The following is a 13,809-nucleotide window of genomic DNA, read 5'->3' as shown; positions in this document are numbered from 1 at the left end:
AGTGTGTAGGAAATGCTTTGGGATCAGGAGCAAATATTCAATAATAAATACCTCGGATCAGGGGCAAAACATCTTAACTGGGACATCCCACAATGATCAGTTTTACCAATTTCAATCAATGAGGTATGACAAAAGTAGACTCAGTCATTAAACCTCCCAGCACACCAGAGGAAAAAAATAAATAACACGTGGTTTGGTTATTTGAAGAATGCTCCTCATCCCAATATGCTGGATTGTTTGCTGCTAATGGATTATTTATACCAAAAAACACATTGAGGAAAGAAAAATTGAAAATTATTTAGCAATAGGGTCTTATTTAGCAAATGCCACAATATTTACCCAAGTTTACTCTGCTTGGCATTATGCCGAGCAGAGTAAGCTTTGTACTGTTTTAATACAATGGTGGCAATATATTATGGGAATAATAAAAAGAAAGAAAATGTTCAAAAATCATCAATCATTATGAAATGTAATCAAAGTATTATTCTTCCAATAATTAATACATTTTGGATTAGTGTATTGTTTAGATTAACTGCTTCCAACATGACTCAGCCAATAAGAACTGAGAATCAGAAACAATTCTTTCATAATGCGAGAAGCTCTCTAATAACACATACACCGTAACATACTGATGTCACTTTGGTGAAAGCATACAGTAACAGTCTGTATAAATGTGTCTGCAAACATCTTACTGGGATTGCTCCTTTGTATATTTGACTCTCCTACTGTCTCATTGGCTGTTGCAAAGTTCTAAATCCAATTACCTGGGGTACTGACTGAATCTCCACCTCTTCAAGCATCTGACTACACTGGCAGACACACACATTTCTGGCTATGGAACAAATCTCCAGTGTCTCTAACCTCTGGTCTTAGCTAGCCTGTTTAAATCTGGGCAGTGGGCAGGAGAGACGTGGTAGTTCTCTTCACTGACTCACACCCAGTCATATCTCATCCAAAACTTGCACTAGGTCCATACAGTATATACCAGAACTACTGCTATCTACACATGCAGTGCAGACTTGTTTTAGAGGGAAAAAAGGCCACTGGGCAAGTGATGAAATCTCTGAAGAAAAATACACGGATTTGGCCGGGTTGGATCAGTGGGTAGAGCAGGCGCACATATACTTGGAAGGTTTATGCCTCGACGCAGAGGTCCAGGGTTCGAATCCGACCTGTGACGATTTCCTGCATGTCTTCCTCCCCCCCCCCTCTCTCAACTAGCTGTCCTATCGAATAAAGGCAGAAAAGCCCAAAAAATAATCTTTTAAAAAAATAAAAAAATAAAAAAGACTGCAACCGCAATCTGACAGTAATAAATTCATTGTGGGACAGTTACTGTATACCACACACGGGTTCTGCAGAGTGCTGGCATTATCACTTAAAGGTCCCATGGCATGAAAATTTCACTTTGAGGTTTTTTAACATTAATATGCGTTCCCCCAGCCTGCCTATGGTCCCCCAGTGGCTGTAATTCTGCACCAAGGCTGAATTTCGGGAAAGAGACTTCAGATACAGTATTAGGGGAAAACTAAGGTCTATATAAAAGCATCTAAAGAGCACCATGTCATGGGAGCTTTAATCTACTGAGATGAGCAGACAAGTAGGTATAAGGAAAATAAATCTCATGAGAATATAATTTCCTGTTTGATATCATTTGGCAGAAAGAAAAATAAGAATCAGTTGTGCTGGGGACAGCCTGGTCAACTTAGATATAATTAGTATTTGCACAGCATAGTTGAGTGTATTGTTGCAAATGCATCATGGTATTACTGTTCATCATAATGTAGATATTCATGCATGGTAGGGATTTGTAAGTCTTAAGTTTATTAATATAGCAACATGTTACTTAGTCTCACATTGTCAGCCCTTCCTCCACAGTGCTGCGGAGGAGGGTCTGGCTAGTCCACAGAGCATTCCGGGATGGGAGAAAAACGTGCTCTGTTTTATTGCAATTTCTTTAAACCAATCACAATCGTCATGGGCGGTGCTAAGCACAGAGCCACGGTGCCTCTGCAAAATAGTCTCGGGAAGGAACTTGTTTTGGTGGAACGTGTACGTTTAAAAGTTGTTTTAGGAACTTGTTTTGGTGGAACGTGTACGTTTAAAAGTTGTTTTAGGAACTTGTTTTGGTGGAACGTGTACGTTTAAAAGTTGTTTTAGGAACTTGTTTTGGTGGAACGTGTACGTTTAAAAGTTGTTTTAGGAACTTGTTTTGGTGGAACGTGTACGTTTAAAAGTTGTTTTAGTCGTGCAACAGAAAACTCAGATTGGACAGATGGTCTAGCTAGCTGTCTGGATTTACCCTGCAGAGATCAGAGGACCAGTTAACCATAGTCCTCATAAATCCACCGGAGTTTAGAATTACAACACAAAGAAAGCTGAAGGGAAACGGACATCCGACCGAAAAAGAGGGATATCAGGCGGAATTTCTGGCGGCACCAGAGCAATCCCGGAAGTGGAATGTTGTGTATATAGACTACATGTTACTATATTTTTATACGTATATTTTTATAGTAACATGTAATATTATTTGGTGACACAATACTACTCACATGAAGAGGGACAGTGAGTGTGATTACTGACATTGGCTTTTGCTTTGCAATACAAGAGAATTACTGAGCAACCACATTTCTGAGAAGCCATACTTAAAGCACAGCTGATAAAATCTTAATTTGCACGCCTTCAATTTAAGTAACCAGATCTTGTAGCTGTTGTGGCACAACTCTTAGGTCTAATTACTAAAGAGAGTGTATCAGTGCTTCTGCCTGCTGTGGAGACAGACTGGGTCTAAAGCCAGGGGGTTCCAGAGATGAGGCTGTACCATCAGATGGCTGATCTGAATGCTACAATGCTACCACCACTACAGCCAAAACACAGAATGAAATGATGGACAGTTTATTGTCTCTGTGTCTTGCATCTCCCTGCCCATGTCTAACTACCCCTCTCTCTATGGTCTCACTGTGTCGGTTAGCTCTCTTTCTCTCAGTTAATGGAACACAAATTAGACACATTTCCCAGCTTCCTTCACATGAAGCACTAAAAACAAGTTGTTCTTCCTCCGGCAGTTACAGCTCATTAGGAGAAATTCAGTCCAAAATGGGACTAGGGATGGGGGAAAAAAAACAAGTCAATTTTCCACAGAAGTTCTCAAAGTTTATACACATTAAAATGCTGTCTCAAACATTTGTAATCATAAACAGACAGGCCAGTGAGCACGGTCTAAAACTAAAACAAAGCATCAGATACAGAGGAACAGGCGGAGACAGCCATTTTAACAAGCATCCGTTACAACACAACACACCGAAACCCTCAGTGACAAAAACGCTTCAGTAATATGCAGGCAGTTAATTAGTTATTGCTTTTAATGACTGTGTGATTAAATAAAAATAAAAAATAAAAAGGGAAGTCAGTGTATCACTCTTTTTGGTCGGATGTCCGTTACCTTCCGCTTTCTTTGTGTTGGAATTTTAAAAGGTCCAATATGTAATATTTGTACTGTAATAAATCCAAAAATGACACCAATGCCTCATCAGATATTAAGGAAACATGTTAAACTGAAATACTATCTTTTCTGACAACAATGCTAATGTCAGTATTTTTTCTTTTTGAAATTTACATTCCGTGACGGAATTTCTGTTTATGTTTTGGCCTGTGTGTTGTTATCAACGGCCCAGTTTGACAGCCAGGCCGGGTTGCCAGATATACCTGTAAAAACGTAAACCCAGCGCGTTACAGCTGTAACGTTAGTACAGCCATGAAAGCAGCACACAAACGAACAGGATCAACGGAGATAGATTCTACACGACCTAAAAAAAAGAAAACCGCATGTTTCTAACAGTTGCGTGACCAGAGACGTAACAACCCCCTGGTAAATATTGGAGATGTATTTGAAAGATGGAGATCCCAAAAGGACGCAGAATTGGCTTATTTCCTCCTGAACAGGTAAGCATAGCTTCAGGCTAATTTATCACAGCCACTAGGGACGGGCATTTTATGTCATTTCAACATTTGTGTACTCACATTGAATTATATAGCTAGAGTACCCGAGTTGGTTACTCGCAAAAACAATTGAGACATAGCCAGTAAAGTGATCCCGACTGGTCCTGGCTAACGCCGCCATGCTAACCCTGTTAACTGCTAACATTACCGGGAGGACCAGGCAAGCAGCCCATGGCTGTTTACAACGTGTAGTTCAGTGGCTGGAGCCGACAACGGTGAGTTATTTTAAGCCACGAGAGGGGGGCTGTAAATCGGGAAGAGAGGACTGTGAGTTTGCAGTGTGTTTAGCGATTGTTGCCGTAATTCTAAGCCAACGAGGTGTGTTCCGTCGGCAAGGTAGTGGTATTTTTAGCGTTTCGTATTGTAATTCTAAGCCGAGGAAGTGTGCCTGACTGGCGTGTGGAGAGGACGGTGAGGTTGTTGTGTTTTTAGCGGTTCATACTGTAATTTTAAGCCGAAAAAGTGTGTCTGTCAGTTGGTTACAGAGCTCCGCGTGAGCACGGGCTTTTTTCAATATAGCCAGCATCTAACGTTAGCTACTCCGCTCATTGACATATATAAAAGACTCCGCTGTGCTGTGGAGTAATGTCTGGCTATGTGAGACTAGCATCTAACGTTAGCTACTCTGCTAACGTTAGCCTGGCAACCCCCGTGAACTTCGAGTCTGGGCAGGAGTGGGCGGGGGAAACGATTCTGCAGTATTTTGAATTGGTAGTGCAGTAACTATTTTAACCGCTAGCTGCCAGTATTACATACAATATTACATATTGCACCTTTAAGTTCCGGTGGATTTCTGAAGACTATGGTTAACTACTCCTCAGATCTCTGCAGGGTAAATCCAGACAGCTAGCTAGACTATCTGTCCAATCGTAGTTTAATGTTGCATGACTAAAACTACTTTTGAACGAGCACACGTTCCACCAAAACAAGTTCCTTCCTAAGGCTATTTTGCGGTGGCACATGGGCTCCATATGGCACTTAGCGCCACCCGGGATGATTGTGATTGGTTTAAAGAAATGCCAATAAACCAGAGCACGTTTTTCTCCCATCCCAGAATGCTGTGTGGACTAGCCAGACCCTCCTCCGCAGCGCTGTGGAGGAAGGTCTGGTAAAGGGAGACTACAGTTCACCCTCGTACGTACTTTGCGCGTTATGAGGTGCATTCACCTGCGAAGTATGTCTGCCTTGCATACTCTGTGAGTTGGACAGACGATTTAAGCTATCAGTCCAACAGAGAGCCATGAACTTTATCAGATAAAAAAAAAAAAGAGCTTAAAATGTTACTTGCTAGTTGCAGTAGCAAATTGACAACAACACTGTCGGCGCGTCCACTTGACACAAGCCTTCGGTGATCACGCACCACCCCCACCCCTCCTTCACGCAGTTGCTATAGTAGCGTTTATCCCGTCAAATCAAAGGACACTGAGGATAAAAAAACAACAAAAAAACATGATTGACTCTTCAGAAGAGGTTATTATCTCGTAACCGTTATGTCCTCTTCATCTCCAAAGCTGAACACTGCGGTTGTCCCTTCTCAGCCGTGACGTAAAACATTCAAGCTTCTGCGTGCGAATGTTGCCAGACTACACCGTTTTGTAAACATAGCCATTCTGAGAAATACAGAGAGAGTTTTGTGGAGCCAAGTGTTAATCGGCTTTGTATCAACTCATTTGGCAATGGCTTGAATGCAACGGACGTTCATTAATAGAGATGCACCGATTGACCGGCTTTGGCTGATTTTCACGTGATCGGCCATGACCAGCGACCGGCCGGTCAGTCTGGCATATGCCGATTTTATGCTGGTCAAATGCTGTAAATAAATAACATTGTAAAGGATACCATACACAGTGCATAGGAATTATATATAGGCTAGCAAATAATAATAAACCCACTATTAATTACAATATCTTAATGCACTGTAACTACTGCATACAATAACAACTACAGCATGTAAATAATGCACATAAAATACAAACGTGAGCAAGGGCGTTCAACAATCGCCATTATATCGAATTAACAGCCACATGCAACATAGCTAGCAGGTGAAGAACACAAACAACGAAATCACCAGCTAACAATGAACTGACAACATAAGTTATACGACTTATACAGTTCTCAAGGACGCACACACGCGATTTCCACTGGCTAGTTATCCTCCAGACAGCGAGTCTCTTTATTCTTTCTCACACTTTTCCGCCGGGTGGCACGGGTGCCCGCTCACGGTGTGAAGCGCGTGTCCGCGCGATTCTCCAACATGCACTCTAACAATCACTGCTTATAGATGGCCTTTTGTACAAATGTATTACCTGTTTTCATACAGAAGTTTAGTTTGCTAAATATATCACCTTTTTTTGTTGGATATTGGATGTGAAAAGAAGGACATTGTTCTTCCATAACATTGCACTTTAGATGTGTGTGAATTTCCCACACCAGGAGTAGTTTATATAGTTCTATTTTATAGCGATCGATTATCGGTTCAAAAAATGTTCTATGCAAAATGTAAAATGTTCTATTAAAGAAAAGACAGAAAAATATTTGTGCGTGCTGTAAAGTGGTTCGAAAAAATGAAATCGGAATCGGCTAAAATCGGTATTGGCAGGTCAAACACAATGAAAAATCGGAATCGGCCTAGAAAATTGTAATCGGTGCATCGCTATTCATTAACATAAAATAGTCACGCACCAAAGCTTAAAGCTCTCTCTACTAGTTAATAGATTGTATAGTCTCTTTTACGATGCAACAAAGTATTTTTGATTACTTTAACATAAGTCAATTCAACACAATGAGATTCAATGCGATACAATGTGATTCGATGCAATGCAAAAACAGTTATGCTAGGTAATTCAATGATTTTGATTTATTTCCTAATCAGATCATGAGTTAAAGTGCCATTTAAATTTTTTTTATCTCTACAGCAGCTCAGTAAGCAAGCATCTCATGCAAGCAATTTTTTTTCTTTTCTTTTTTAACACTTGGACCTTTTTACAAACAGGCCAGGGCACAAATTATTGGCCACATTTCTACATAAAGGCAATGGGTTCTACTAATAATTATATATGAGTAAATTGGATTTTACTGATGCAAAGATGTTAGAAATTATGCACCTGTGAGTTAATCCCAAATTGTTTCCAGTGCACACTTTTGTTTTCTTTTCTTTTTTTGAAATCGGTACACTCGAACTGTGTATTTTTATGTCAGCGCACTGGTGCAAATCGGTAAATCTTACCATCCCTACATAAGACTAAAGAACTGGTGGTCAAAAGCATTTTTTAATCAGGTATTAAGTGCTTAAAAAAATAACACATAGCCTGATTAGTCTCACATGATGCTGTGCTGTCACATAGTGTGGCTTTGCATCCTAAGTGTGAATGAAATCAACGTGATGGTGTTTTTCTTATGAAATACTGTTTGCCTACCTCTCTTTTCAGTGTCGAGGGAGTGCAGCAGCTTCTCCTGCTGGTCCAGGCGCTGCAGGAGAGCCGTCTGCTCCGAGTCCCGGCTCTGCCTAAGGGCCTTCAACTGATCCCTGGTCTGCTGTTGCTGCTTCCTTAGGCGCTGTTCTCTTGTGTTGCACTCCCGCACCTCCTCACACAGCCAGCGGATCTTGGTCTGGTTGGTTCAATACATACAATATCAATGGGGTGAAGTAGGATCAGAGTTTCTGCAGGTTTCACTAGACATTCTTAAGAACATTATGAATGAAATTTTAGACCTTTATCACAACATCAATTCATTATAATTTTAGACCTTTATCACAACATCAATTCATTATTTTTTTTTTCAGCATAAACTTCCACTTCCCCATAGCTGAAGAATAACATCTGTTTCAGGTCTGTGGTACAATCCAAAAGAGCAGGGCTCGACACAAGCAATGGCCCGATGGCCCGGGGCCAGTAAAAACGTATGTCGGGCTGGTTGATTGGCCAGTCACTGGCCCACACGGGCCAGTACCAACGTCATACAGAGTGGCACGAAGCGTGTGAATGTTAACATTTCACATTTTCACCTCAGGTAATTTATAAACAATTCATTTGGATACAAGCTTTGCATTTTGGAAGATAGATTGGATTCTGAACAGCGATGTCCGCGCTGCGCGCACACACACAGCAGGGCCGAGGTGTGTGCGTTCACGCAGCACATGTAACTGAATGGAAACGTTACCGAGGATTATTTACCGCCGATGGCGCAGATGAACTAACGTTACACTCGTTACTGTAAGTACAATACAATAAAACCTCCATGATTAAAGAGTCAATACTTATCAATAACCCACCTACCTGTTGTACAGGCATAATCATGTAGAAAGCGATATTTCAGTCTGCTCTGTCCGCGCTGTCCACTCGGCCCAACCGCGCCTGTGCAAACACAGCTCTACTCTGCAAATAGCGACTTTACAAACGAGCTAAAATGAAAGATGTCAGTTTGTAGTCTAACGGTTTATCTTAATTTGCAACCAATCTTGAACTTTGGACAAACTCTTGTAAATGTAGCTGCTGTCTAAACGAGCCATCCTCTCTGCTGGAGCGGTAAACCTATGGATGTATTATAAGACTGTTACGGCCACCATTAAAAGGAACAAACAAAGGCTCAAAAGGGAATGGAGGATGCAACATATATGAAAAGAAGGATGCCAAACACCACGTTAACAATAATCCAACAAGCTTTATTAAATAATGCAGACTCCCAAAAGTAACAAACCAAAAAGAAACAAAAGGGACTGGAGACCTCGGCCAAAAAGAACAAAAGATGGGAAGACGCTGGACCAACCTCGCAGTGGGCCGTCGCTCCCCGCGTCTCCCCCTAAACTAACTAAAAAGGGTAAACTAATCCTAGAACAAACAAAAAGGACGAATAACTGAACTACCGGTAATCTCCAGCCCAAACTAAAACAATAAACTAAAACAACAAAACTCCAGCACCTAAATGTGCATGGAGGTTGGGAAAAGAACAGACCTGCTTGTGGAGAAAAAGGAAAATGAGGAGACAACTCCTCACTGGTGTGCTGCCAGTGTGCTCTGCCATGTGCTCTCCACTCTCTGCCTTCTTATCACCTCCCCCACTCTACCTGAGCACTGATTACTCTCAGGTGTGCAACAGGTAGAGAGGGAGGAGCAATCAAGACACAAAAGAGGCACATGTAACATCCCCACACTAAAAACAGTGAATGGGGGAGCGCCGCGGACCTCATTCATGCATAACTACAAATTAATCGCAGCGCGACAAAGCGTCAGCCAAAACATTATCTTTACCTTTAATGTGCCGGATCAGAATATTAAAAGACTGTAAGAAAAGTGCCCAACGCATGAGCCTCTGATTCGCATTACGCATCTGATTAATAAATACAAGAGGATTGTGGTCAGTGTAAATGATGATTGGAGCACTAGCAGAACCAACATAAACCTCAAAGTGTTTCAGAGCCAATATAAGCGCAAGAGCCTCCTTTTCAATAGTGGAGTACACAAGTTGATGCCGGTTAAATTTCTTGGAGAAATACGAAACTGGGTGCTCCACGCCATCGTCTCCATCTTGAAGAAGGACCGCACCCGCACCTGCATCACTCGCATCCACAGACATCTTAAACGGACGGTCAAATGCCGGTGCAGCCAGGACTGGGGCATGAGTCAGCAAAGCCTTTACGCAATCAACACGCGCTGACAGCTCTAACGCAAAGGCGAACAACGTATTGCGACTCAACAGATCAGTAAGTGGGGCAGCCACTGCGGAGAAGTTGCTACAAAAGCCTCTGTAATACCCCGCCATCCCCAAAAACCGACGCAGCGAACGACGCGAACCAGGAGGAGGGAAGGACAGGATTGCTTCGACCTTTGAATAGAGCGGCTTGACTTGACCCCGACCCACAATTTTCCCCAAATACTGTACAGTAGCCTGACCAAATTCGCATTTCGCCAAATTGAGTGTGAGATTAGCGTCACGCAGCCTTCCAAACACTGCATGAAGCTGCTGAATGTGTTCATCCCATGAACCGGAGTAGATTACAATATCGTCCAAATAGGCTTCACACCCGACAAACCCGATAAGACTAAGTTTACCGCAGCAAGTAGCAGGCGCTAGTACGCACGTCAAATGGCATCACTGTATACTGCAAGAAAGCGTCAGGGGTCACAAATGCAGAAATCTCCCTCGCCCGAGGAGTTAGTGGCACCTGCCAATACCCTTTTAATAGGTCGAGTTTTGTCACATAATTGGCACTGCCAACATTGTCAACACAATCCTCAACCCGGGGAAGAGGATAACAATCTGGCTTCGTAACCCCATTCACCTTTCGAAAATCTGTGCAGAATCGGTCAGAGCCTTCGGAACTAGCAGCTAGGAGACACGGCGAACTCCACGGACTAGAGCTAAGCTCTGCAATGCCGCTCTCCAACATATAATCAACCTGCTCTCGCAAACGGAGGCGCTTGCTGGGATTGACTCGGTAGGGATGCTGCTTTATTGGCGGTGAACCACCCACATCAATGTCATGCTGCAGCACATGGGTTTTAGTTGGCACATCTGAAAACAGAGAGATATGAGAACTTATCAAACTGACCACATCCTCACTGCTGAATCGGTCGATACGTACCACGCTCATCAAGTTTGGACAAAATTTCAGAATTTTTCAACCGTCCCTGAACAACGGCACAGGATGGACCAACAACATCACCATCAGACATGGTCAAAGCTGTCGGGGCCACAGCGGAATCAGCACCGGACAAGACCACAGTTGTCTGGGCCTCATCAATCATTTCAGCACTTGACAGCGCCACAACCTCTTTGACCGCACTGACAGAGGACTGAGTGTCCGCTTTCCTTTCCAGATATGGCTTCAACATATTTATGTGACACAGCCTACTTTGCCGCCGACGATCCGGAGTGGCAACTACATAGTCCCGGTCGCTCACTTTACGTTGGACTACATAAGGGCCGCCGAATCGAGCCTGCAAGGCAGAACCAGGAATGGGCAGTAATACCAAAACCTTGTCACCTGGACTGAAAGATCTACTCTTAGCATCCGAATCAAACCACCTTTTCATTTTTGTTTGCGCAACGGACAAGTTCTGTTTTGCCAATTCACAAGCACGGTGAAGCTTAAAACGAAAATTGCTGACGAAATCAAACAAGTTTTGTGAGGTATCGTTACCCAACCATTTCTCCTGCAAGAGTTTAAGAGGGCCACGCACAGTATGTGCAAACACCAACTCCGCTGGACTAAAGCCCAAGGACTCCTGAACCACCTCACGGGTAGCAAAAAGGAGGAGGTGGACACCCTCATCCCAATCATTACTGGACTCAAGACAGTAAGTGCGGAGCATAGACTTCAAAGTCTGATGAAATCGTTCAATCGCCCCCTGACTCTCTGGATGATAAGCGCTAGAGCAACAATGAGTGACGTCAAGCTGCTTCATTACTTGTGCAAAAATTCTTGACATGAAATTGGAACCCTGGTCAGTTTGTATTATCCTAGGCAACCCAAACACAGAAAAGAACTTCAGCAGTGCTTTCATAAACGTTTATGGAGTTGATATTACGCAATGGAATGGCTTCAGGCGGAACCGAGTTGCTGAACACATAATAGTCAAAAGAAACTTATTGCCTGATTTCGTACGTGGCAAGGGACCAACGCAGTCCACAATCACCCGTTCAAATGGTTCCGTCACGACGGGAATTGGATAAAGCGGGAATGGCGGAATGGTTTGATTTGGTTTGCCCGATATCTGACAGAAATGACATGTTTTACAGTACTGTTGCACATCACGTTTCAATCCCGGCCAGAAGAAACACCGCAAAACGCGATCATATGTTTTATTCACCCCTAGATGGCCCGCTAGCGGATTATCGTGAGCAAGTTTGAGAATTTCATACCGGTGAGTCTTCGGTACTATAATTTGAGTCACCACACCCCAATCATCCTGTGCGGACAGATGCGGCGGTATCCATTTACGCACGAGCACCCCGTCCTTCAAAAAGTAACCAGTGGACATTTTCTCAACTTCATCCGCTGGAACAACAGTATCAAAACAATAAACTAAAACAACAAAACTCCAGCACCTAAATGTGCATGGAGGTTGGGAAAAGAACAGACCTGCTTGTGGAGAAAAAGGAAGATGAGGAGACAACTCCTCACTGGTGTGCTGCCAGTGTGCTCTGCCATGTGCTCTCCACTCTCTGCCTTCTTATCACCTCCCCCACTCTACCTGAGCACTGATTACTCTCAGGTGTGCAACAGGTAGAGAGGGAGGAGCAATCAAGACACAAAAGAGGCACATGTAACAAGACCAAAACAAATACACGTGGCTACTTAATATGCACGTGAATGACGTTGCGTTCTTCATTCTTGATGATGTTGCTGGTTGTGTCATTTAGCAACAACATTGTCTTATTTCAAATGAGGCCTACAGGATGAATGCTAGCCTGCTTATCAGTCCATTCATCATTACAGCTGCTGTTTTCCACAACTTTTCACTTCAGGCTCTTTGACAGTGACATGTTTACCTGACAACAGGCCTTTCTTTCTGTAAGCATTCTCCACCAATCAGGACACTGATTACGTTTCAGTAATCAAGACTTTAACCATCACTCCTCAGTGAACTGCTAAACCCTAATCTGAGATCATTTTCTAGTTAAGTAGCCTATCTAGTTATCATTATGGATTTTCCATGTTTTTAGGGGGTTGCTTACACTAATACATGTATGTGAAAAAAATATAGCATTAATTTAGTAAGAAAGTGAAAATATCAAACAAGGAGATGCGTATTAGGTATAATTTTATTTTCTTTATTTGAAAGTCTGGCACCTGGAGTGTCTGCTTAAAAACATTCTGGCCCTTGGAAAAATGTAGTTGATGACCCCTGGTCTAGCTTTACTGCTAATGGACCATTTTTACAGCAGACATGTTGACTTGTCATAGTAGGAAAAGCACAGCTGAAACTGATAACCTTAACGATGGCTCAGTTCCATCAAGTGTCCCAGGAAGATATTTCAGTGAGTCAGCATGCACAATACCAGGACCTCTCCTAAGTGGAATGCAGCCATCATTAATGGTTTAATACCAGGACCTCTCCTAAGTGGAATGCAGCCATCATTAATGGTTTAATACCAGGGTCTCTCCTAAGTGGAATGCAGCCATCAGTAATGGTTTAATACCAGGGTCTCTCCTAAGTGGAATGCAGCCATCAGTAATGGTTTAATACCAGGGTCTCTCCTAAGTGGAATGCAGCCATCAGTAATGGTTTAATACCAGGGTCTCTCCTAAGTGGAATGCAGCCATCAGTAATGGTTTAATACCAGGGCCTCTCCTAAGTGGAATGCAGCCATCAGTAATGGTTTAATACCAGGGTCTCTCCTAAGTGGAATGCACCCATCATTAATGGGTTTGAATACACCTGTGCTTTTCCTACTATGACATGTCAATGTCTGCCGTGAAAAACGTTTATGGCACAACATACAGTGGCAGTGGCTAGCTGGGTTATAACCATTTTCTGAAGCTTCATAGTAGGTGCGATGTATATTTTCCTGCGTTTTTTTGTCCTTTGCCAATCACACCTATGATATTTATTTCAGGGCCAGTAAAAATGTAGAAGGGGCCAGCAAAACTCTGATCTACTGGCCCCGGGGGCCAGTGGGGATTTTTTTTAATGTTGAGCCCTGAAAAGAGACTGGCGCCAATAACGTGAAAGTTAGGTCCCATTTGTAGTCGTAATACAGGGAAATTATATTTGGACTTGCCAAATAAAGAACTACAAAACTGGGCATTAGCGGTAGTGTTGCATGGATGTAGGAAACTTAAGACCTGTTTACAATTATTAAAGA

General features: G+C 42.7%; 1 protein-coding gene across 5 annotated transcripts in view; it reads right to left on the bottom strand.

Moving 5' to 3' along the window:
* Window positions 1-13,809, bottom strand: part of LOC120546813 (centrosomal protein of 128 kDa) — a 113,889-nt gene that overhangs the window by 18,468 nt on the left and 81,612 nt on the right. For all 5 annotated transcript variants that reach the window (XM_039782025.1, XM_039782026.1, XM_039782022.1 and 2 more), the window contains one exon: window positions 7,416-7,608. In XM_039782025.1, the coding sequence (XP_039637959.1) occupies window positions 7,416-7,608 (193 nt within the window). The remainder of the gene's footprint in view (window positions 1-7,415; window positions 7,609-13,809) is intronic.

This window comes from Perca fluviatilis, chromosome 18, assembly GCF_010015445.1.
Source record: "Perca fluviatilis chromosome 18, GENO_Pfluv_1.0, whole genome shotgun sequence".
Taxonomy (NCBI): domain Eukaryota; kingdom Metazoa; phylum Chordata; class Actinopteri; order Perciformes; family Percidae; genus Perca; species Perca fluviatilis.
Note: the sequence above shows the minus strand (reverse complement) of the source record. Positions and strands in the feature narration are given on the sequence as shown.